Below are 26,145 nucleotides of genomic sequence, written 5' to 3' on the forward strand. Positions count from 1 at the left end.
TCACATCTGAATGAAAGGGAGCAGAAGAGTGTAGGAGCTGAGCAGGAGGGAGATTCTACATTTGGCACCTGAAGCTCCCTCAGATTCTGCAAGAGTTTTTGACATTGTTCTTTCATACAAAAACCTTTTTTTTATGTAAAATATTCTAAATACTAAACCAAAGAGGTATCCCCCTATACATATGAAGACTTTGTACAGAACAACAGTATTAAAGGTTATAACAGTGTTATTAAAAGTATATCTCATAAGTTACAGTTCCTTACCAAAAAAACATTGATATATGGTTCCTTGAATACTAATTCAGTTTTGACTTCTGTCCCCAAGAAGTTATAACACACTTTGAGCGTCCAGGACAACAGCCTCGTTAGAGCTCTATTCATAGGGTAAGTTAGCCTAAGCACACAGTTCCCCCTTTTCAAGGACAGGTAAGTACAAACCATTATGGTAATTAGTGACCCCCAGTTTCTGGTCAAGCAAGTTTCTGGTGGGTGGTACCCACAGAGTTTATTCCTATTTAAACCTCAATTTTCCACTAGTTTATCAGAACTGAAGAAGCTACTCGGATGAAACGTCTTCAAGAAATTCTACAAGTCCAGCCGACCTTATTCAACGCTTTTTTTTGGATTACTTGAATACTGAATCCCGCAAGCTTCTGATTGGTGGTATTAAACAATCTTCATATCAGAAAGACACTTACTTCATCCCAGAGTTGTTTTCCCAGATCTATTCTCTCTCTCTCTCTCAGACATCATTCTTTTACCAAACAAAATTAAAGAAATCCACTTGAAGATTTTACACAGCTATTATGTTTGTAAAAAAAAATATTGCATAAATTTAAATGTCTCTCCACTTTGCTTCCTCGTTTGCATGTTACCTGTTCCCTTTCTCAAGAATATTAGATTGAAGCTGCTTTCCGATCTTGTCAGCCTTTAACACACTTGATAGCAAAGTCAGAAGGAATAGTATGATATCAACTCTCATTCTGCTGAAACGGGAAACATGGACGAGTGTCAGCACGCTTAGAGATTCTTCTACAGTTTTATGGCCCTAGAGGAAAAACTCAAAAAAGGAAATTATTAAGGCTCTAGCCATCCTAATGAGTTCGGCACTACTCCAGTCTTTTAGACCGTTTTAACCTTTTATATATATATTTTTAATCACGTTGCTGCTTTGCGTTGCCATACGTTTTTTTGTTGAGGTTTTTGCTTAGTTCTCTGTTGCCATGCCGTGTTATATGGCTTTGTTTACCTGTATCGTTTTCAGTTATTGCCTTAGGATAAACATTATTTGTTTGTCTTCCGGTTTACATCCAAGATGGCGGCGGGGGTCTCGGTGTGGTCCTACCTAGTATATACAGTCTTTCTTTTTTTTTTCTCCAAAATATTCATTCTTTTATTTCAACTGTTACTGTGCAACATTAGTGTCTCCAGACAACTGCTGTAAACACGAACATACCTGACATAAACATACCTCTATATATATATCAGACACTGTTTTTTTCCCCTTAGTAGTCAATGGTGTGGTCTTACAAGTGTTAACGTCACAGCTGCAGACCCGCTCAATATCAGTGAGCATGCGCCTTACGCTTCTTCCCTGTGCCTCCAGGCCTCGGTGCATAAGAGTGAAGAAGGAAACGAGGAAAGAGGACCGACACACGAGAGGAGAGGAGTGAGTCTTGATGAGAAAGACATGGCTCAGAAACGCCGTTCTTTGGACCACGTTATCGCCAGGCTGACTGGAGAGGGGCCATTTAGTGACGAGGAATGGGGCGATAGTTCAGAGGCGGACAGCGTTTTAAGCTCCGACGAGTATTATGATGCAGAAGACGGACTCGAGGACACGTGAGTGCGATATTTTTTCGTTGTAAATGTCTTTGTTTTTGGCTATTACTGGTTGCACGAAAGAATTTCCGAACATTTGTGTCTGCAGACTACTTTTAAGCACGTGGGGGAACCCGAGACTTGTTTCACGAACCGAGCTCAATTTACCCGGGGTTACTCCCAACCTATCCAGCTGAACCTATCCACAACAATAGGTGCGTTCACATGCACGTGAAAAAAAAAACTAAATATTGCCTTAATCGGACTATAAAATGAGATTTTAAGTGCATGTAAACAAGGGCTTGGACGTTTAATCGAATTTTGATCGCAATTTCGATTTGGGCTTCTCGCGATCATAACAACACTGTAATCGAAGAAAAACGACCAATGTGCCGCGCGGCGTGTGTGCAAGTTCCTGCGCTATAAAAGAATCGTGAATGCACCTCTCGCAAGCGTGCGATGTGAGTGAGTGGATCAATAGTGAAACGAGCTATTGACAACATGGCAGAAAGCCAGACTGAGCCTTTATTTCAAGAGAAAGGTAGGACGACTTCGGTCCTTTTGGAGACATTTTGGATTTCAAATTGTCGGAAGTTTGTCGCGCCGTCGACAGGTTTATTTACCCATTTAAAGTTCTGCCATACAGTGGTCTGTGACAAAGTATGGATGGAGCAAAAGACCCCCCCCCCCCAAAAAAAGCGCGTCTACTTCAGCCACCGCAACACAGTCCTCCATTAAGGACACTCAATGGTGTGGCTTTACAATGGCACTCACACATTGTCCCACCGGGTCCCGCGATAGCGAGAGAAAGCGGAGGCCAGGGGCGTCGCTAGGCCCGCAGCTTTACAGGGGCACGACCCCCCCCCCCCCCCCCCCCCCCCGTTACTAGACACCACGTACGTGAAATTTCATCTGGAATTTTACAGGGGGCGTGTTCACCGAGGCACGTGCTCCCGGTAAAAAGTTTCTCGCGACACGCATGATGGAGGCTGTGACTGTGACGTTTGTGCTATTAAAAAAAAGTTGTATTTAAAGTTAAATTTGGGTGGTTCAATAAATACTTTTTAATTTTTTTTTTTTAAAATCGTTGAGTAATCGTGTTTGCAAATGTGAAAATGTGCAATTGTGCAAAAATTGTGCAAATATGTGCGCTCCCTGTTGGACTCTGTATACTTGTTGTGCCTTCTCTACAGAATACATCATCAAGCTCAACACAATTTGAACCTCTGCCTTATTTATTTGACTTACATTCAAACTGTTGTAGTTCAGCAACACGAGTGAAAAGCTGTTGCCACAAAAATGTATTTACAACTCATACCTGTACTTAATCATGTTTTTTTTTTCAAGAGGAAGTGTGGAGTTTTAAAAAAAAAAAAGTCAACTTTGTCTTTAAAAGAAGGAATTCAAACTATTTTTACAGCTACATCCAGAATTACTACGTTACGATAATATAAAGTTAGTGGCGAATATTATACAATAGCCAGTGTTAACGTTATTGTGTGTCATTTAATTAACCGCGTCTCAACTTTTTTTAATGCATAGGCTAGGCTAACTGTACACTGCTGTGTCGCACCGTCGTAATTATGGATGTAGTTATAGACATGCACTGTATTATACAGCTATGACAGGATGACTGAAGAATATGACCAACGTTGTTGACCGTCATCCAAGGCAAATGTTGTAGAGACAGTGTAAAAAAAATGGGCCAGTGAGACTCCTGTAATAAGGCCAATGATTAAGCAGAAGTAAAGTAGCTGGCTTACTCAGAATGCGGGCAGGGATTGATTGCTTCTCTCTGGTTACCTGGAAGTTGAGACTTTCTCTTTTTGAGGTTGTTGTTTTTTTTAATGTTGAATTAGTTTCTAAACTGAATTCATTTAGAAATTCATACTCAAACTCTGATGGTACAGAAAAACTTCTATATAAGTAAGCTCCTCAGCCTCCTGGTTTGAAGTCATCTGCGTTGGCTGCATTGACGGCTACCACCTGTAGGAACTGACCATAGACACATATACGTATATATGTCTATATACGTCAGCTACATTCACTCACCTGTTTAAAAGAAATGAATGTGACCATAACTTAGAGGATTCTCAACCGATCTTCCAGTTGAGAATCTGGAAAAAAATGGAAAAATTATAAGTCTAAGGGATAGTGTGTTTGCCACAGCTCGGGGGTGTGGGGAATGGGTGGGGTTTACATTATATATTAAACTATACGGGAAATAAACTATGTATTAATCTCAGCCTATTGCTATTTATGACTATGCATTATTATTTTTCAGTCAGTATTGAGCTATTCAAATAATACACAAGTTCAACCTCCTCTTGAGGACCTGTGCTCTAAGGCCTCATCCACATGTACCAAACCAATCTTTTTTTCTTAAGGCTGTAGTACATATCTCAGGCCTTTGTGTGGTGCTGTTTCTGCTAAAGAACTCAGCCAAAAACGAAGAAGAGGCAGAGCACGTGTGCCATATACAAACATACAGTCCAGATTACAGTCCATTGTCTGTTTTGGCTCATCGCAGTGGCCAAGCAACAGTACAAGGGTCAATATCTGATGCTAATCCGTCACAAGCCAAGGGTTAGAGGGGCAAGAGGTGGGGTGATGACGAAAAAAAGAAACCGCACAGCGCCTATATTTGCCTTTTTCACTCTAGGACATGGATTCAGAAAGGTGCGGCTCTAGTCACCGAAAGATCTGGATCCCACATGATGGTTGGCCAAAATGTGCAAGACCTATGCGGTCACCCAAAAATCATATATTCGCGTAGACATGGCCTAATTATTTGTTTTTTTGCAGTAATGCAGGCTAGTTTCATGCGCAGTCGCCATTTCTAAGCAACTGTATTTCTTTTAGATCTGAAGATGACGACGAGGAATACACTGTGCCAAGTGGAAAATTGCAGCCGGACCTACCATCATCCACCAGCTCAGAGTCAGAGGATGAGCGCGCAAGTGCCCGTCAAAGTCCACGTGGACGCAAGCGCAAACGCCCCTGTAAAAAAGCTGCTTCTTCCACGCCACTACATCCAAATGGATGGCACTCAGAGGAACAACCAGATTCACTCCCAGAGCCCATCCCACTGTTTTGCCCTGCTCGACCTCCAGGAATACAGATCTTTGGGACAGGAGACAACCCCAGCCCACTTGACTTGTTCAAGTTATTTTTTGACAAAAAGACCGTCAACATCATCTGTGAAAACACAAACAAACAGGCAAAAAAGAACATTGACCGGGGTAAAAAATTCAAGTGGAATGACATCGGTCCCACAGATTTTTTTAAATTTGCGGGTCTCCTCTTTTACATGGCGATCCTGAAATTGCCACAAGTGACGCAGTACTGGCAAAAGGACTCATTTTTCAGCGTTGTGTCTCCAGCCCTCGTCATGGCCAGGAACACTTTTCAGGCTATATCTTCAAACCTCCACATGAGTGACCCAGATAAAGATGCCGAAAACGACAAGGAGAAGGGCACTCCCAACTACGACCCCTTGCATCGACTCCAGCCATTGCACGATCACATGAAGAGTGTCTGCAAGACTATTTACCATCCTAGGCAGAATATTTCAATAGATGAGAGAATGGTGGCTACAAAAGCGAGGCTGGGAATGCGGCAGTACATAAAGAATAAACCCACAAAGTATGGCATAAAGCTTTTTGTGTTGGCTGATTCAAGCAATGGCTACACTGTTGGTTTTACAGTATATACAGGCAAATCCAAGTTCACCACTGGACAAGGACTTCCCTTTGACTCTGTCATGAACTTGATTGACAGTTCATTTCTGGGAAGTGGGTATCACCTTTACTTGGACAACTTTTACACAAGCCCAAGACTTTTCAGGGAGCTTCTGGCCGTGAAAGTCCGTGCATGCGGTACATACAGGGAGAATACGAAAGATACTCCATCCACAAAAGTGAACGCCATTGACAAAAAGTCGAGTAGGGGGACCATCAGGTGGATTAGAGAAGGGCCACTGTTGTACATCAAGTGGATGGACTCACGAGAAGTGTCAATGTGCTCCACCATTCACACTGCGTACAAAGGTGAAACCGTTCAGAGGCGCGTGAAAGGGCCAGATGGACAGTGGCATGCCCATACTATCCCCAGACCCAGCCCGGTGTCGGAGTACAACAAGCACATGGGCGGTGTGGATCTATCTGACCAGCTCATTCAGTATTATTCTGTCCACCACAGAACGACACGCTGGTACAAATTAATGTTTCAACACTTCCTGGACATTGCGGCCACCAATGCCTACATCATTCACAAAGAATACTCTCTGATGAATCGGCAACAACCAATGACTCACCTGAAGTTCACAGAGAGTCTTGCTGCTGAACTTTGTGGCTGTTCTTTGAAGAACGCTCCACCATCCATATCAGGACATCCACACACACCATCTAAGTCTGCAAATCCACACACAACACCCAAGTTAGCCACACCACCCAAGTCAGCCACACCATCCACGTCAGCAAAGTCAGCCACACCATCCACGTCAGCCACACCATCCACGTTAGCCAAGTCAGCCACACCATCTAAGTCAACCACACGATCTAAGTCAGCCAAACGTACTAAGTCAACCAAACGTACTAAGTCAACCACACGTACTAAGTCAACGTCACGATCTAAGTCAACCACACCATCCAAGCCAACCACACGATCTAAGCGAGCAGCTCCATCCAAATCATCCGAGTTATACAAGCCAGTAACCCCAGACAGACCACCCACTCCATCTTCATCCTCCGACTGCACAGACATCCAAGATCCCTCCTACTTACCAGACGACTCCGACCCCTCCAACGCCCCCGATTCCCCCGACGCCCCCGACTCCCCGTGCACCCCAGACATCCCAAATATTAGCAGTCAGTACTGTCTCCCTGACTCCCTAAATAAGAATCCACGGGAAAGCACAAAGGCCTCGGAGGGAAGGCTGCATTGTGTCAACTGCAAAAAAAAGACTGCTTGGAAGTGCAGAAATTGCGGCGTGGCACTATGTCTCATTGTTGACAGAAACTGCTTTGCAGATTGGCATGATGTTTGTATTAAAGCTCAAATGGCAGTGTAGAATTTGACATCTCCCAATGAATGTGATAAACAGAAGTTGATTACATAGAGCGTGCGTCCTAGCAGCTGCTCAGAACCATAGCTTACCTGTAAGCAAGGCTCGTCATCTACATAATGGAACTGCTTGTGATATCAGAAAGTGGATGTGGAACAAACTTGTCCCATAAGTTTGCAAACAAAGATAATGGCTAAGGTTAGCAACACAACAAACTTATCCCACCACTTGAAGTACAACCACAAGCCGTAGTCGGACGTAAGCCAGAAAATGAGTCAGGAGAAATAAGCAGCCACATCCTTAGGGAAATTAGGGGGACCAGACCGCCTCGTTTTGGATGACCTGTCCCCTGACTAAAGCTGTCCCGGAAAATGTCTCTGATTTTTCACATTTTATCAATGAGAAAAAAATGTTGCAGGCAGACTACAACAACGGCTATTACGGTAGTTGGTCACGTTGCTATTGACATTACAGACACAGCAGTTTAAAGATGAATAAATGTGTCAAAATAAATGAAACCGTAATTGTCCCTGTATCTACATTTAATTTTGATAACATTTAAGTCTTTTCTTTTTTTTTTAAAATATCCAGCCTGTAAATGTCCCCGTGTTTCTTTTCAGAAATCTGCCAAAAATTGCAAAAGAAAACGATGGACAGACAGAACTGTCTGACAGACAGAAGTGTTTGCGTTTTGCCTGGTGGAAGACATGTTGTTCTTTCCACATTTCAGACTTGTTTGATTGGTTGCTACAGATTTCTCCCAACAACTTCCTCCTTAAACATGTAGATAAACAGATTATTTGACTATAACTAGTCGGTGTCTTTTCAGAGCTCTAAAGACAGAATGTAGAGAGAGTCAAAAACATGGATTGGAATTATAATATTTTTATTGTGATTTTTATCGTAATGTTAGAAAGGTTAAATTTATGTAAAATAGTTCCCCCGTTGTAGCTCTGCGATAGGCACCGTTGCCAGCTGGGATAAGCTCCAGCAAAATCCTGCAACCCTAGTGAGGATTTAGCGGTATGGAAGATGAGATGAGTTCGCACTTTGTTTTTCTTTGACACTGAAATATGTTATACACAGCTACTCAAGTCTTTTATTGTTGTGAAAATAAATACTTCGAAAACGTCAATGTTCGTTTTTTTCTTTATTGAATGATTGTGGCATTCAGTTAGTTGATTACGATTGTCCTGAACCCACAAGGGTGCATTACTTAATATTTCATTGTAAAATGTGAATTCCAAACATCAAACAAGATCTCAGAATTTTTACATTCTCTGAATGTAGTGTGCAAGCAGAAATTCTAATTAATTCCTTGTTTGTTTGTTTTTTCATTTTTTAAAACAAAATCTGAGAAATTCAGTTTCCGATTTTCTTTTTTCTAATGATTTGTAGCTCTTACATGTTGTTACAATGCATGAAGATGTAATTTGGTTACATCTCTCTATAGCCATGTTGTCCTGGAGAAACTTTGCAGATAAAAAATGAGAGCGAAACAAAAAAACAACCAGAAACTGCTTAAGAGGGTTAAATGATGGACAAGGGTGAATCTAGTGAAAAGCACAGAGCCAGTGTTGGGTTAGGTCTTTTATAGCCTTAAGTTATCTCAAATGTAGGAGTAGCTAAAGGAAAATAAAAAAATAAGATGAAACAGAAGGGAAATGGAGGATTGAAAAAGGCAACAGGGACAAATATAGAATAATAACTGAAAACAAATGGAAGGAACAATACAAGATGAGAAACTGACCATCTTACAAAGGACAACCTTTTAATAATGGCAATGCCGTGGTGGACGCAAGAATGTACCAGAGTAATTAAAAATCAAAATAAGGCATTCAGAAACCATAAGAAAATACCATATAAAACGGAGTATAACAGACATGGCAATAATTAGGAGTAAAACTCCAAGAGATACAAGAAAAGTTTGTTTGGATTGAGATACCGCCATATTTCTGTGACTCCATAGTTGTCTAAGAGCACTACCATAGTATTATACAATGGTAGTGGTTAATGGTTAATAGAACAAGACAGCTGCCAAAGAAAATAGCAGCAAGCTCTTCAAAACTTCTATCATATCCACCAAACAGAAATTCATCCTGTAACATCTTCAGCTCCCTCATTATTATTCAGATGAGAAACTACACTCCTACGTTTTTAAGAACAGAACTCATATGTGGCCCTGAATAATGTACAGAAGACTACTTAAAGTAAATAAATAAAATACCAGAGAACTTTAACAGTGTTATACCTACCACGATAGAAGAATCCGTTGGGTTTAAAGAAGCCGCCATCGCCGTTGCTCTAGTTGTCATGGTAACCTCTCTTAACGGCTCTTAACGGTGGAGGCAGAAGGACGTCGCCGCCAGAAAAGCGGAAAAATAATTATGACGGCGGCCAAAAGAAAGTTGTTAAGAACCCTATTGTGTGATAAGTGTGATACAGAGCCGAGCGGGGTACAGGGAGTGCGGAGTTTGAGTCCTCGGGTTGTGTAGCTCCGTCATTACTTCCCTGTATTCGGTGGCCATGTTGGTTCTTCTACGTTGGACCGAATTTGGTCAGATTTCGTTTCCAGAAAAACTGAAAGAGGACCAGGAAGTCTGTAGCTAGTCTGTAGCTAGCTAGTTAAGCTAGCTAGTCGACGAGTCGTCCTATTTTTTCCGCCTTTGTCACTCTTTGAAGCCATTTTAAAGTAGGTGCGAGTGAAATAAAATAATTGCGCAAATTCTTCGGTACTTCGGTTGTGAAATAAGTGGTTTGAATGAGGGAAAATTTTTTGAAACGAGCAGGAAACACGTGTGTGTCTACTCCATGCGCTGCCACTGGAACTGGTCAGTCAGTGCATTTACGTGCAAGTGAAAAAAACGAATTATTGCCTTAATCTGACTCTAGCTGGACAATGTAAGTGCGTGTAAACACGTTACTCCGACTAAAATCGGAGTTCTTCTTATGTGATTAAGATACCCAGTGCGTACATGCACATCTTACTCGACCTATGCTCGAAATACGACCTTCTGACTACAGTCCTTGTCCCAGTTTACATGCAGCGGAGAAAATCGAATAAAACAGGTTAATACCGTGTTAATACGGTCCGCTTTCCGGTTGACCTGTTACGTCACATAATAAACAAGAGTTGTTCATGCAGCCTATCGGCATTTCAAACGACAACCAGATGGATAATAGTAAATTTTTTTGAATCTCGTACGTAATGTGCGCGCTACTTCTGGTTCCAGATAAGATCCCTAGGACGGTTCTTCTACCGGCTCCGTTTACCTTCTTCTGCTACTGGCTTTCTTGGATGTTTTTGTTCCGGGGTCACACGCCAGAGCAGTGGTTGTGGAGCATGTGCACACACATTATCCGTTTGAAAACTACGATTACCGTATACATGCCGGAGAAAATCGAATCGAATCGAATTAGAAGAACCATCCAAGAGATAGCACATATTGTACCTGCACCGTAAGTGGCACGGACATTACGTAGGAGATTAAAAGAGCTGTACTGTTATCCCTGTGGTTGTTGTTTGAAATTCCGCTCTCAACGACTCTTGTTTATTATATGACGTAATAGGTCAACCGGAAAACGGATCGTATTAACGTGGTATTATCCCGCTGAAAAGACACATATCACCACCTAGTGTGGAGAGAAGGACATGTTCCCATCCATTATCCTATTTTCTCCACTGCATGTAAACTAGGACAAGGACTGTAGAAAAAGGCCAGAAAGCAAGTGAAATGTCTGATGTTAGGCAGGCAGACACATAAATAATGTCATTACACAGGAAAAACTTGAATAAACAACCTGTATGTCATAGCCTACCGTCCAAGAAATGGGTGAACGACCCAACTCAGTGGCCGACGGGGTCTTGCCCGGACATTTACTCTTACCTCATTGAATCGCCTGGTCACATGAATTTTTAATTTTTAACAGTACTAACAACTCTAGCTAACGTTAGCGTCATCATGATTAAGTGTTTGCCGCACACGTACTCATCAACTATCAGGGTCCATCTGTTTTTTGGCCTGAAGCCATACATATGTTTTTGTCCCTCTCTGTTGAGGAGAAGTGAGAAAATCTTAGAGTTTTATCTTTAAAGGTGTTCAAAGAACAATAGACAACGCAGCAACTTCCCCTTTGGTTTCACCCGTAAGGGGGCGTGGCCTTACCAGTGACGTAAGGTTACCCTCTTCCATTAACAGTGGAGTTGTAAACATACATAGTTGACCTGATACCTTCAATCGAAATAAGGAAAAAATCTCCATGTAAACTCCACCACTGAATATATTTTTTCTCGATATTGTATTTCGTTTTTTTTTTTCTCTAAGTGCATGATGAAAAAAATCAGCATTCAAATATTCTAAAAATGGAAATATAGAAAATATATTCCTGTTCACACTCCAGTTCAGAAGGTGGCGGTAACGAACCATAAAACATAAAAAGAGGAAGAAGAAGAAGAAGAGGAGGAGGAAGACTCTGCAGCTTCTCTCTCAAGTCCTCGTCGAAAATGACTTTAAGAGCCGCTTTGAGGAGCAAGTCCGCCTTTTCAGGTACGACTTTGCCACTTCATGTGACATCGTGGAGATAGTTTTAATCGTATGCATCGTTGTGTTTTACTAATTTCCTAACTTGCTCTCCTGTTGTTTGCTGTGCGCTGCACAAACTGGAGCAAAGGTCGCAGGACACCACCGCCTGTAACCTGCCGCAAAATCGGCGTTTTTATTGGTTTTCACGTCGATAAATATTTAGTTTAATTATGCTGCTTATCGTTTAAGTTTGTGTCAAGCTTTTGGGCCGATAACTGTACTCATTGTCACAGCTTAACATGTTAATTAAGAGCCAAGTGATAATGAATAAACGCTTCTGTCAAACTAAAAACCTCTGTCCGTGATTTGGTGGTTACTGATTGTTTTGTAAGATATTTAAAAAAAAAAAAAATAGAAATCTCAAAACAACCAACAAAATGTGGCCATATTGAAACCACCTGCACATTCGTTCTGGTTTTTATTTCGAGGCATTTCTACAGCATCAACAACACAATGTCATATTTTAATAAATTAAATTATGAGAAATATCTTCTTTATTGTCATAACTTCTGATAAAATTTGTAGAATATTGTAACTGCTGCTGTTTTTAATAAAAGTTGCTTCTTAGTGCTGACTGTGGGTGACACTGACAGACGATACCTATTCTGGAACAAGAGCTCCTGCAAGTTGTTCATTTATTTTAGAAACCCGCTTAAAGGTCACATTATAAATGTATAAAGACAAATGTATACACTAATAAATGTAAATAAAGACACCAATCATTATTAATGAAACACTAATTAAACTCCACATTGTGAAGGTGAATCTTAAGATGAAATTTAGCCTAAACTTGACGATATGTATTTTTTTTATGTTGCCGTCTCATATTCAATAATCTCAATACATTCTTAATTTGCTCAGTTAACAGCTACAAGTACAAAATGTTTTTTAAAAGGCTGCTAATGAATATTCAGCAATTTCTGTGCTTTTTTCCCTTTTTAGTATTTTCATTTATAATGTTTCATTTCTTCATCTCTAGCTGCGTTATCATTACAATTTTTCGCAAACAAAAAGCGATACTTCTGAAATTATATATCCCGTTATCAAATTAACTGGTCACATGACCCTCTGCGTCATCTCCGGTGACAGGGAATTGTGAGGATTGTGTTGGCATTGTACTTTTGCAGTAAGAGGAAAAACCACCTCATGAAAGCATAAGTGTTTTAGCTTTAGATAATTGATAAGTTCTTCAAACTTTTAGCAGTTTTTTATTGCGATATGTGGATTTTGCCCATTTCTAAAGGTAATGGAAACGCAGCAAATGACTTGAAACTCCTGTGGAGCCCCTTTAGAGAAAAATGACATAGACAATAAAAACATCAAAAACGCGATTTTCACCAGATAAGCTTGTTTTACTTTTTCCTATACAACGAACTCACAAAGCTGAAACCCAACCAAAAACTGGAAAACCTGAAAGGACAGGGGGTGGGGAGTTTGACATGTTTGTTCAAGGCATGTAGTTGTATTTCTTTCCATTTCTCTATTATGTTGGGGTAGCAATTAAAAGACTGTTGGTTAAAGAAAAACCACTCCTGTTTCGTAGAGGGTCCTTAACCTCCTGAGACCCGAGCTTTTATTTGTTCTGCGTTTTTCATTTCTTCACGGTATTTGGAATTAGTAGGACCTGCTAACTTTGAACAGGAAGTAGTAATTTTTTGGGGGGGAAAAAAACAAACTTGTCCTCATATGTGGACACTGGGATTATTTCATTATTTATATTATAATGAAGTCGCCCAGTGTGTAAAAAAATATAAAACAGTTTATTTTAACACCGGAACCTGGCTGAGCAAAGACAGAACAATGAAGTCCCAACGTCCTCAAACGTGGACTTGATAATTAGCAACATTGTAGGTCATTGCTATTGATAAAATATGTTAAATTTGCGAATCATTTCAAACTAGAAACGTTAAGAAGAATAAATATGTTTCATCCAAAAAAAGTAAAATTCAGTGATGTTTTCTACCTCGTCCACAGACTAAAGTGTCCACTAACGAGGACAAGGGGTTTAAATGAAGCAGAATAAGTTGCAATAAAACCTTAACGTCACCATATGAGGACACAGGGTCTCAGGAGGTTATTGTTCACATCTAAACAGTGGGACACTTGGGATGAGACTATTCAAGATTGATGTCCTCTGAAAGAGCAACGAGTGTCTCCCTGTCCAATGCGTGTCCTCGTGTTGTCTTTCAGGTCTTCTTTCCCAGCTGTCGTCCTGCAGCAGTCATGGCAGAGTGTGCGTTTCTCCCGTCCTCGTTGCACAGCGGAGGAACAACTCCACCTCGCCTAAGATCAAAGTGGATTTTGACCAAAGTACAGGTGAATGTTTCCCCAGAATCATCATCCTCACCAACACATTTTCTGTTAATGAAACATGGCATGACGCCTAAGAAGAGTAACCAACCAGGACATGAATGGGCCTCAGGCAAACCAACAATATGTATTAATCTAAGCAGACAGCTGTTGATCTGTGGCTCATTAACAGTGGACACGCCTTCAATATTGCATAGCTTTAAGCCTTGATATAATGTTGAGACCCAAACCTGTTTTTGTACCAGGCTGTAAATGTATTAAGCTTAAAGATCATCTTCTCCGTCTTTCTGTAGGCGTGGCAGTGATGCACATGCAGAGTCCTCCAGTCAACAGCCTCAGCTTGGATTTCCTCACCGAGCTGTGCATCGGTGTGGAGAAGCTGGAGATGGATAAGAGCTGCCGAGGCCTGATCATCACCTCCGTACGGTGTTTGTATTAAAAACCTCACAAGTCTGTTCAGATTTCCACTGGAATCTGTCATAATTTAGTCTTGAACGTGTTTCTTCGACCCAGAGCCAGCCCAAGGTGTTCTCAGCCGGGCTGGACATCTTGGAAATGTACGGAAAGAGTCCAGAGAGCTGCGGGGAGTTCTGGAAAGCTGTGCAGGAGATGTGGCTCAAACTCTACAGCTCCAACATGGTCACTATAGCTGCAATCAATGTACGTATATACATATATTTACATATATATGCCCTCACGTTACCTCCACTGTGTCCCCCATGTCACACAGGAGGGCAGTGCAGAAAAGAAATAAGAAATAAGCGTCATCCTTACCTCCACAGGGCTCCAGTCCTGCAGGTGGATGTCTCATGTCCATGACGTGTGACTACAGGATAATGGCCGATAACCCTCGTTACAGCATCGGCCTTAACGAGACGCAGCTCGGCATTGTAGCACCTTTTTGGTAAGAAAGTCTGAGTTTTACAAAACCTGTCACTGTGGTTGTTTGTTCATGTTTCCATGTGTGTGTTTGAGTGCATTTTATTTGTGTCCTCAATCCAGCTTGAATCACTCAGGTTAGAGATTCCAACCTAACTATTTACACCTGGTAAGATTTATGTGTTCACAAGCCCCAAAGCACAATGAAGATGGAGCCGTGCCGTTTCTGCGTTGGCGTCCAAAAACATATTTGGCCATTTGTGTTTTGCTAATTTGCTTAAGTAACACTATTGCTGCCTTCAAACAGAACTGCGAATGTAGGAAGCCATGCACACAAAATGTGTTGCATTTGATTGGTACTTAAAGAGGATATTGCTACTAGGCAAGTGTTGACATTTAGGGATTCATACGTTCTCATGTTGTGTCCGTGGCGGAAATTGGAAGTGGGTGTGGTCAATGCTGAAAGGAGGAAATGCTAGCGGCCACTCTGTGAGCTCCCAGATGCTAATATTTGCAGCATGACTGCTAATTTCTCCTGTGTAGTGATCGGGTAGTGTCAGTGCATGCTAAATGACCGATGAAATAAGAGACTCTCATCTCCCACAATGCTTAGGGCGCATGAGGTACGCTGCAGTGGGAGGGGCTTATAAAGACTTATAAAATGCATAAATGGCCTGGCCAGAACAGACTTGGTTCTTGTCTCGTAGCCCAAAGAACAAGTGCAGATTTCTTGCTTCTTGCAGAGTATATTAGAAGCTTTAGAAGCAAACGGTTAGCAAGGCAAACGCTGGCATATTTATTTAACTACTGCAAAACCGCTGCTAAATGTATATTAATAGGAATCAGGCCAATTCCGTTAAATGACGCATTTTTATTCCACTTGAACTACTAGTGGAACACTAGTGTCCTTGTAGTCTTTGTAGTAAACTATCACTGCCACCATCTGCAGGTTTAAGGACACTATGTTGAACACGGTGGGCCATCGGACCACAGAGCTGGCCCTGGAGCTGGGCCTCCTCTACAACCCTTCAGAGGCCCTAAAGATCGGACTGGTGGACAAGTTGGTGCCTGAAGACCAGGTCCTCACCACAGCGGCGCAGACCATGACCAAGTGGTTGGCTATTCCAGGTACAATGAACATCATATAGCAGCTGAAGGTTTTCTATTGGGACTTTGGTGTCACGGTTCATATGATACTATTAATTTGCATGTGTTAAGCATATTTCTGCCTTAAGACCAAGGCTCCAGTCGACTGAGGTGCAGTCAGGGTCATTGACTTCCCTCCACATCTCATTGAGCCACAGATAATGATAACTGGAGGAACAAGAAGTTCCTAAACCTTTTAACTTTTCCTCTCTTCACTTGGCAGAGCACGCCAGACAGATAACCAAGTCCATGATGAGGAAGCCAACCATTGACAAGCTAACGTCCAACAGGGAGGCCGACATCCAAAACTTTGTCAAATTCATCACCAAGGACTCCATTCAGAAGTCACTGCGCATGTATCTGGAGATGCTCAAAAAGAGAAAGGCTTAGAGGAGAGACTGAACCACGGACCATTGAGTCTAGTCACAGTGAATAGCTATGGGTTGGACAGTTTCTCTCAGGGGGGAGAGAAATTGTTGTCACATAAAGGTCCTTCAAGTGCCTGCTTATACTTTATTGTCAGGACTATGTCCACCTAATGGAAGCCTTTTACCTTGAGCAGATTTATTAGTTGTTTCCGTCTTTTCAGTGTGAAATTTCTGAATAAACAATTTAAGCGTCATGGTCAGCTTGGTCTCCTTTCAAGGTTGTCCCTTTCATTTGCAGTACTGTATCTCAGGGATTATTAAAACAGACTTACACTTAGTACAGTATACTAAAACCATGCACTGTGTAGTGTGTAAAGTTAGAGGAACCTTCTATACGTCAGCCACAGAGTAAATGAAAAGTCTTGAAAATCATTGCGGTAGCTCCTGTCGTCGCCATCTTGGCAGTGTCTGACTCCGTTGAACTCCAAGCTAATCAAAGTTAGATAAGCTTCAGAGCAAGGTGTACCACTAGCAACCTATGAATACACATCATTCAGAGCAGCCCTTGATTATGCGTACTTGTATATTTTTGAATAATTTCATATAATTGTGTATAATACCAATACTAGGCTACAATCTGCTGTAAAGTTGGACATTTTAACATGAAGGTGACAGCTGAGATAGGCTCCAGCCTCTTGTGTACCTCCAGAGGGCAAGCGATTAAAGAATAAAATGAACTAATAAATGAACAACTAACAATGGGAGTCAATGGGGTTTGACTCACTTTTGCAGTTTGTTGCATTTTGGTGTAATTTTTCAGCCCCGGAGATCTCTACCTGACTAAAATATAATAGATCTGTGACTCTAGTATGACTACCAGTGTCAGATAGATAGAAATTTTAAGTAGAGATGTCCCAATTGGTGTCGGGGTCAATCCAGATATTTTTTAAAGTGACTGGACTAAGCCCAGTGTTTTGCAGTTTAGGTCTCCCCTAAATGTCTTTTTCTTATGTTTTACTGGTTGGCTAACTTCAAGCCTGACAAAAATCGTGGAGTTTGTAGTTTTTTCTCGAAATTTCAACTTTTTTCTCGATGTCGCATTTTTTATTCTCAACAATGTATTTCAACCTTTTTCTTAAAACTGCAACTTTTTTCTAAACATTGTATTTCAACTTTATCCTCAAAATATTTTTTCAACTTTTTTCTCAAAATTTCAACTTTTTTTTTTTTTTTATCATAATACATGATGAAAAATCATTTTCACTTTGAAATCATTGTTCCCCTCATGAGTGGCCCTAATACTCTTCCATAAAGTTCGGGCTTGATATTGTTTTGTGATGCATAAAATGTAGGAAAAAAATACTTTATAATGAAACTTTAACCCAGATAATCCTCAGCATTGTGTGATTTATTTATTTTTTTTGGTTGTCTCGTACATCTTAATTTTCTCAGATATGTTCATTTTTAATCTTCTAATCTACAACTCCGTGGTGGGACAGGGTTCCTGGATGTCCCAGAGTCATGATCCAGGCTGCTGCTGTAGTCTAGCTTAGCTTCACCTCCACAGGGAAATGGTCACTGACGTCCAAGGCCTGGAAGGGAGACAGAGAAAACTTATGGCGCAATGTGTTGATGTGGATTACTTCAGGTCTTCATATGTTTTAAAGCGAATTATTATAATTTTTGTACATTTTGAGGAAAAAAAACTTAAATATTTCATTTATGGGCTGAAATACCTTGGAACCCTTATTTCTCAGTCTGTCCTCTTTTAGTTTGCAGTTTGACAAATTCAATAATGACCGAAGGAAGACAGGTGTTGGAGGGTTAAATCATTCTTACCAAAGTGGAGCTCAGTTTCATGTCGGCCATGAAGTTGTAAACCCTCGCGCTGCCTTGCACTACGCCCTTCATCATGTCGGCCGTGGCCACAATCCTGCAGATTTTTACATGATTTTAGTGGAATTAAAAAAGTCGGTGTGTGTGCCTGTGTATATGTATATATGTATGTGTGTGTTTGTTTCCTTCAGTACCTGTCGTAAGGGCAGAGAGTGCTGGTCACGGTGGTGTCGGCCTCATTGGGGATCAGCCACTGGTAACTCTTGTCGGTGAAGAGGGGGATCTGGTCCCAGTCGGAGCCCTGAACGTAACTACAGCCTGCGTTGAAGTCGCCCATTAGCATGATGTTCTGCAGAGAGAAGGCGATGGTCCAACCACTTTATTACCTCTTTATATATATATATATTTTTAAATATATTTTCTTCAACTAAGTACCAGCTGTCATCAGCATATATACATTTTTTGAAAACCAGAACCAGGAAGAAATGATCATATCGCTCTGGTTTTAGCTCCTAGTATGTTTTAGAACCTTAAGATTTGAAACAAATTACTTTTGAAAGCCCCCTGCACATACCTTAACATACACCGATCAACATTATGACCACAGACAGTAGACTTGAATAACTTTGACAGTCTTGTGACAGTTCAGTGTTCTACTGGGAAACTTTTGGACCTGGCATTCATTCATGTGGATCTTACTTAGACATGTAGCACCCACCTAGACCAGACCAGACACCTCCACCCCGTAGGCACAAGGGAGACCTACACAATATTAGGAAGGTGGTCTTAATATTATGCCTGGTTGGTGTATTTAATATTTAAATGCACAGCTGTATGAAATCTCGTCAGCTGATTGAGGGCTGAGATCTTTTTATTAACTTTGTCTGAAGTGACTGCTTTTAAAAATTGCAAGTTTTTTTGCCTTCATTCAACCGTTCGTAATGTTGGTTTGAAAAGTGCTCCAGAAATAAAGGTGATTAATATTATTATAATTGTTATTCACGTTGGTGTTCCAGCGAGCGCGGACGTCAGCCACCACGTCAGTGAGGGCTCTCAGCTCCTCCACGGCCACGCTCGGAGAGGTGTGCTGGGGGATCAGGGTGAAGTTATTCAAGACTGGAAAAAACACATGGGAGAGAGGAGTGAATGTAGCTTCGCTGATCACCACGTAAGTCTTTTAAAGGCTTTAAAAATCTGAACCCTTCTAATGGACACATTCTGAACATCAGCAGCACATCAGTGTCGTTTCTAAACCTCACCACTGTATTTGGAGGAGAACATCACGACAAACGGTTCCCTGTTGAAGGTGTCCGTCCCACAGGACTCACAGCCGTCATCGTAGGTGTAGCTTTTGACCACGGACACAGTACTAATCCTGGAATAGAAAAGATGGTGAAGAATGTAAGTGGAGCAGAGCTGAAAACTAAAAGAAATGCTTCCTCCTTTAGACTGATTTATTGCTGCAAGGTTTTATATTAACAGGTGCGGCCTTTGAGCTTAATCTCTTACTGCCGTGCTATTAATAGATTTGCCAGAGTGCCATTATACCGTTTAGTTCAGTATATCAGTGCCTCCTTGTGGAACACTTGCAAAACTATATTAATGTTGCGCAGCCACTACTGTTTATGTGTGTGCACATGGGCTACTGTATGTCTAGGAGCACACCCATAGCACCTACAATCAAATTTCTCTGGCACCGCCCCTGTTCCTTAACAGTTTTTTGGGGTTGCATCCTGTTGGGGATGGCGGTGGGGGTTCCTGGTCTGGTCTAAGTGGGTGCTACATCCACACAAATGAATGCCAGGTCCAAATGTTTCCCAGCAGAACGCTGAATTGTCACAACGTTACTCACTTCTACTGTCAGTGGTCATAAATTTGTGGCTGATCGGTGTATATTATTGCTTTACTATTGCTGCCTCAGTGTACGTACTTGTAGATGAAGAGGTATTGCTCCTTGTAGGTGCTGCGACCAAGAGGTTCACTGACGACGTAGCTGTACTGAGAAGAACCTCTGGAAAAAAATGAAAGACGAAATGTTTACCAAAAAAAACAAAAACAATCACCACAGTTGTAAATAAAGTTCTGAGTCGGTCTAACTTGTTGACGAGCTCCATGAGTTTTTTGGTTGCAGACAGATCGGTGTCTCGGACCTCCTGGATCACAACGACATCGTAGCGTTGGACGATCTGCAGACAAAGATATAATCCAAGGTTTACTGAGCATAGGGACAAATAACATATAAAGGTATAATGATTTAGTTGATTAGAGGATCTTAATCATCTTGTGATATCTAAAGGGAAGTTATGGTGCACAAACTTTTGCATTTTAAACAAATAAAACATGACAGAAAATAGTTGATGGAAGAGGTTCCGACCGTGCTGATGATGTTCATCACAGTGGAGTCGGAGGCTTTGGTGTCTCCAAACGTCTTGATGTTGAACGCTCCCAGCAGCAGAGAGTTTGACAGATGAACCAGGGTCAGAGTGAGACCCAGAGTACAAATGAAACGCATCCTGCACCAAACGAGGTCAGAGGTGAATTATTATTTATTTACTCAAAGACGGCTTTATTCGACTGTACGCAGATGATGTTAAATTATCAGTATTTTACAATAGTGTTTACACATGTATGAATATTCAGCTTTCAGGAAGAAGAAGAGGAAAAGAAGAAAGACCAAGAAGTGGAGGACAAAGAAGAAGACGTTTTTACCTGTGGACCATGAGGGCGTTGAATCAAAAATCTGCTCTGCTTTGTTCAGTCATAGCAGTATTTTAATATTTCACTTCCGTTTCATTACTTATTGACATATTGTGTTATTTATATGTGGTCAGTTTTCTGTTTGTTTTCATAAACTATTTGACTCCTGTTTCAGAATAAGTTTTTTAAAAAGATTAAAGAAACCAGTTTTAAATTTACCCACAAACTTTACCTCACCCCAATAAAATAACAGGGATGTCAATTGTGGTTTTGGTTTAGAGTTTAAGCTATCTGTGGTTAAAATGTTATTCTTTGCTGAGTGATTAATTGGTTGTGTTTTTTTGGTTTGAATTTTGTTATCTGTTTTTATCTCTTTTTTTGTTTTTTCCTTTCTTTGTATGTGTGTATGTGAATAAAAAAGATTGAAATAATAATAATAATAATAATAAAAGAATTAGCTCTTTATCTTGTAAAGATTTATCTCTATCACTATAACTATCTTTATCTTTCTCTATCTCTTTTTCTATACCTTAAACCAAATGATTCCAGTTGCAAAAGGTAATTTTATGTTTATGTCATGTGACCCTGATAGTCTCTTACCTCAGATGCACTGTGGGAGTGAGAACACCTGCCCCACTCCACGCTTGATAACGTCATCCCTATTCTTGGCTTCTTCTTTTCTTTTTTTTTGTTTCTCTTTTCTAACTTTACGTCAGGACCTTCCTGTTTAATTAATCTGGTGCTTTTTTTGCAGAGACTCCGCAGATTATTGAGTAAAAAAAATTCCGCTAGTAGAACTCTATTTATTATACTGTTACCCTGGTTACATGGTCCCGTTGGAGCAAAGGTTGTCAAATATGCATGTAGTGACAATTACAAGTACGATTCTCATGTAATCCTAAACAACAAACTGGTTTGTTATCTTGTGCTGAACAGTTCGTCTATATTACAGTAACTCCATTAAAAAGCTTCATTCTGCTCAGTTTAGTTGTTTTCTACTAACGAAGAAGTCAGAGGTGCATATCTACCTGTTTCTGTGTCGGCGAAGGGAAGAAGAAGAAGACCTGTTGTAAAGCAAGCACAGAGGCTTCCTTGTATAAACCCTCAGAGGCTTCACTGCAGCTCCTGGACAGAACCGCCGCTAGTCTCTCCTCCGAGGTTTATATTTACCTGGAGGTACATGTGACTCCATCAGACTGGGGAGGAGTGAAGAGCAGAGGTGTGTCGTTGGTATATTGTTATCTTTTTAATTTTATTACTGTTAGTTTATTCAGTTACGCCAAGTGCACATGAATCAACACTGATGCCGTTAGTCATCACCGGAATTTACTAATCAGGGAAGACTTTAAAACAACAATCATACAATAGACATTTACAGAAACAGACACAGATAGACAAAGTCAAAACAAACCAAAAAGGACAGACAGTGTCTAAACAGACAATATTATGACAAAATATTTGACTATCACTATTATATAATAATAAAAAAAAAACATTAATAGACGAAGAATCAACGACTCATCATAATATTATGCATAATGCATAATATTAAGAAAACTATTCAGGCTATGTGAGTACATGTCTGATTTATTGTTAACCAGTGTTTGAGATTTTTACTTTTATTTTTTAAGTAATTGTCTCAGTTCCACATGTGTGGTGGTGACTTATTCAAGGAATGTATTCCTCTTACAGATAAGACAATTTGGGAGAATGTAGTTGTACACCTCGGTACATTACAGTCACCTCTAGTTAGATCTCTCGTTCTTTGTCCTTCAGTGTTTTTTCTCTGAATAAATTAACATCCATGAATATTTAATAGCTGTCTAGATCAAGAATATTACACTTTTTTTTTTTTTTAGGAATATACAATAATGAAAGTGAAGAAGGTTCCTGTCTAATATTTTAACTGCCTTCTTAAAGAGAGACTTGGTAGGTTTTACTGTACTTTCTGTTGCGTGTGTCCAGGTTGTAAAACAGTAATTTATGTGCAATAATATCATGGCATGCATGTGAACTTTAGCTGTTTTGGAAGTAAGAAATGTTCTTATATGATAGAAGTTTGATAATTTTAATGATGTGATTTGTGATTTTTTTTAACAGGTGCTTTAAAAGACCACTCCAAGATATTTAAACTCTTCTAGTACTTGTTTTGTTTTTGGACATATAGTACTGTATCATCAGCATGAAGTTACAGATTAACGTTTGGGCAAACTTTAGGTGGGTCATTTACTGAATAGAATTGGTCCGAGAATGGAGCCTTGGGGTACACCAGTTGAGCAGCTGAGGTATGGTGTACAGTCTGTTTTCTGTTTGACAGATACAATCTCATCCAGCTGAGTGCGCCATCACAAAAGTTGAAGAGGGACAGTTTTGAAAGGAGAACGTTATGGTTTAATTAGTCAAAAGTTTTTTTTTTCCGAGAAAACAGTTCTTACCTAACCGCCTTGATCCAGAAAACCTTTGATGTTCTCTTGAAAAGAACAAATTGCTGTCTCAGCTGAGTGGTGTTTACATAATCCTAATTGCGTTGGAAGGAGTGAGTTATGCCCATTGTATTGAATCGATATGTTAACCGCAGTGCAATCCATTTCTCTGACATTTTTTTTTAAATTCTCTAGTTGGGTTTTGTCACCAGTCCTTAGGAGTGGAGTAACCTTGGCAGTCTTCTAGGTTCAATTCAGTTCAATTCAGTTTTATTTATATAGCGTCAATAATACAAATTGTCTCGAGGCGCTTTACAAAAACCGGCCTGAAACCTCCAGAAACCTCCAGAGGAGTTAGCAAGGAAAAACTTGATCGTACTCTCTGAGCTTTTCAGAGATGAAATGATTTTAAGGACCACAGGAACAGTTATTTTCCTTGAACTAAAGACTGACTTTCTGTCATCTGGTCCAGGGGCCTTCAACGTTTTTCAGGCCAAGGACCCCCAAATTAATGGGGAGATTAACTAGAGACCCCCTACCCACTATATGTGTTCTATATTAAAGTCCCTAGTGCTTAGAAACATATATTATTATGACTCTGCATTAAATTTTTAAGCTTAAAATAATACACAAGTTCAAATGTTTTTTAATTCAAATGTGTGCAACAGTAGGGTGGCCGTGCAACTGCCATATATCATGCACTGTGCTGACTGAAAGAGAACATTTTCTGCCTCCATTTATTCCTTTACTAAAATATGTTGGATTCATGTTAATGTTCATTTAAATTTGTGGGGGTAAATTTAAAAAAAATAAATAAAATAAAGATTTTGCGATACACATTTTGTGATACTTTTAAAAAGAGACTCGAGACCCACCTTTTTAACTTATCTTTTAGTCAATCTTAAATGTCTTTTTTTAGCTTTATTTACATACGCTGGATTAACACTGTATTTGTTTAGTTATTTATTTAAGAGTGATTCTATTATGAAGAGATCAGAGGGCTCTGTGGCTTTGTTTTGTATTTGTTTGATGTATATGTGTTGCACATCATTTGTATGGAAGGTGCTTTATAAATAAAGTTTGACTGATTGATTGATTTACCTCTCCACTGTGGGATACTGAGAAATGCTTTCGATTCCTTTGTATGCCGGGTACAGGTGAAGAAATTTACAATAAATCCGACTTTTGCTTTGATAAGAGTTTGAGTCCCAGAACTAAACAGGGTTTTCATAATTGCTTTGTATATCTGGTACATGAGAAGAAAGACAAGAAAGTGACAATAAAGCCAACTTTTACTTTGACTTTGAGTGTGATAAGAGTTTGATAAGAGCTGTGGACATAATACGACACTGAGACCCAGAAGTAAACCGCAGGCAGCAATGAGCCAAAAATATCCCCTTTCTTACGACTGTAGTCACAAGGTCCGCCAGTTTTTGCTTTGCTGTTTTGTTCTTATGTGGTCCATCCCAAAGCTATTAATCACTCACTTTTAATTAGTTTTATTTTTTTGTAAATAAATTGCTTTTCTTTATATTGCAACACTTTGTATTTTGGTGGCTACTTGGGACTTGGGTAAAAAGACACCCTAGACACCCATAGACGGGGCATAACAAGGACTGGGGGCTTGTCCAGGACTCCCTTTTGATGGGGCCAGGGACGACTTAGGCCATCGCCCCTTGAGTGGTCTTCGTCCAACCCTTAGGACAAACTGACCCATATTCAACTGCTGTTCACATGGAACCTTCTCCATTTGAAGTCTGAATATTTGTTACTACCACCAGGATCTGCACCAAGATCAAGCCCTAAGGTTAAAGACCTTTTCAATACTATTATCCCCGGGACGAAAACCCTACAGGTCCTCCTCAATCTGAGGTTCAACTACACCCTCTTTTCCAGCACCCTGGCATAGACTTAAAGATGGGGACCATCACCTCAGTCTGCCACTCCAGAGATGTTGCCCTCAACATCATCCAGAGCCTTTACGATACCCAGGGCGGATCTCATCCTCTCTGGGGAGTTGTTTCACTACCTCGGTATCTTCTGCCCCAGGGACTGGATGGTCCAACCCCAGTCCATCTGGATCTGTTTCCCCTTAGCAACAGTTTCATTTGGATCAATCAGCACCCTCGAAGTGAAAACAATGTGATTTTTTTCAGCTCATCGTTAATATTACTATTATTAGCCTTTATTTAACCAGGTTGATCCCATTGAGATACAAAGACCTCTTTTCCAAGGGAAGCCTGGCCAAGACAGCAGCCTAGGAAAGTTTGGACAATTAAGAACAGACAGAAACTCACACAACACAAATAAAATACATGGAAGATAAAAAAATAAAAAACAAGAGGACTAAGACTCGGAGTTTACATTAAAATAAGAACAAGTACGAAAAGCAGCTGCTCCAAGGTCTTTCCCACAGGTTTTCAAAGATCCACGGATGATTAGTTCCTTTACCTTTAAAGTTTTCTGCAGGGAGTTCCAAGTAGCAGGTGCATAGTACTGAAAACAATGTTTACCAAATTCAGAATGACATTTGGGCACGTTTAATAAGTACAATTTTTTCGATCGTATCCCCAATAAACTAAAACTCAATGGGCCCCCGGTAAGATGGTTGGGTTAGGTTCAGCGCCATCAGCGCCATCCAGACCCAATTGGCCCAATGTCTTCATTCCTTTCGGCCACGAGAAAAGTCCGATGCTCAGTATCACGCTAAAGGAGCTCTTTTCAGGCCAACTGTCTGAAGAAATTGTTCCAAGTGACTTGGATCTTAATGATGTTGCAGAAGATGCTGAAAAAGCATATTTTTCTGAGAAAGCAGGGACCTTTCAGCGGCTGTTACGGATGAAAGATAAGCCTCAAATATAAAATGGCCAACTTCCAAAACAAACCGAGAGGACCGTGCTGAGGAGATGATAAACTCACTCAAGAACAAGAATCAAGACAAGTCTCTAGCAGTGTTGGATGGTAAAAAGCTAAAAAGAAAATGAGAAACAACACTGAAACAATGACCCCGTGGTGGAA

At 40.4% G+C, this 26,145-nt stretch overlaps 3 protein-coding genes across 3 annotated transcripts; 2 read left to right on the forward strand and 1 right to left on the reverse strand.

Annotated features, from left to right (window-relative positions):
• Positions 1 to 550: 550 nt before the first annotated feature.
• Positions 551 to 8,020, forward strand: LOC124998342 (piggyBac transposable element-derived protein 4-like). Its single transcript, XM_047572658.1, has 2 exons — positions 551 to 1,841; positions 4,683 to 8,020. The coding sequence occupies exons 1-2, from the start codon at positions 1,690 to 1,692 to the stop codon at positions 6,889 to 6,891; spliced, it is 2,361 nt and encodes a 786-aa protein (XP_047428614.1). The 5' UTR covers positions 551 to 1,689; the 3' UTR covers positions 6,892 to 8,020.
• Positions 8,021 to 11,286: 3,266 nt separating this feature from the next.
• On the forward strand, positions 11,287 to 16,425 carry eci1 (enoyl-CoA delta isomerase 1). The gene is made up of 7 exons (XM_047572659.1): positions 11,287 to 11,432; positions 13,659 to 13,784; positions 14,072 to 14,199; positions 14,292 to 14,438; positions 14,561 to 14,682; positions 15,607 to 15,785; positions 16,027 to 16,425. The coding sequence occupies exons 1-7, from the start codon at positions 11,390 to 11,392 to the stop codon at positions 16,191 to 16,193; spliced, it is 912 nt and encodes a 303-aa protein (XP_047428615.1). The 5' UTR covers positions 11,287 to 11,389; the 3' UTR covers positions 16,194 to 16,425.
• Positions 16,426 to 17,558: 1,133 nt separating this feature from the next.
• On the reverse strand, positions 17,559 to 21,873 carry dnase1 (deoxyribonuclease I). The gene is made up of 9 exons (XM_047572103.1): positions 21,733 to 21,873; positions 20,382 to 20,520; positions 20,105 to 20,193; positions 19,938 to 20,018; positions 19,267 to 19,382; positions 19,011 to 19,123; positions 18,202 to 18,356; positions 18,011 to 18,104; positions 17,559 to 17,763 (listed from the first exon to the last, which is right to left on the reverse strand). The coding sequence occupies exons 2-9, from the start codon at positions 20,517 to 20,519 to the stop codon at positions 17,716 to 17,718; spliced, it is 834 nt and encodes a 277-aa protein (XP_047428059.1). The 5' UTR covers position 20,520; positions 21,733 to 21,873; the 3' UTR covers positions 17,559 to 17,715.
• Positions 21,874 to 26,145: the final 4,272 nt, after the last annotated feature.

The sequence above is a fragment of the Mugil cephalus genome, chromosome 20, assembly GCF_022458985.1.
Source record: "Mugil cephalus isolate CIBA_MC_2020 chromosome 20, CIBA_Mcephalus_1.1, whole genome shotgun sequence".
Taxonomy (NCBI): Eukaryota; Metazoa; Chordata; class Actinopteri; order Mugiliformes; family Mugilidae; genus Mugil; species Mugil cephalus.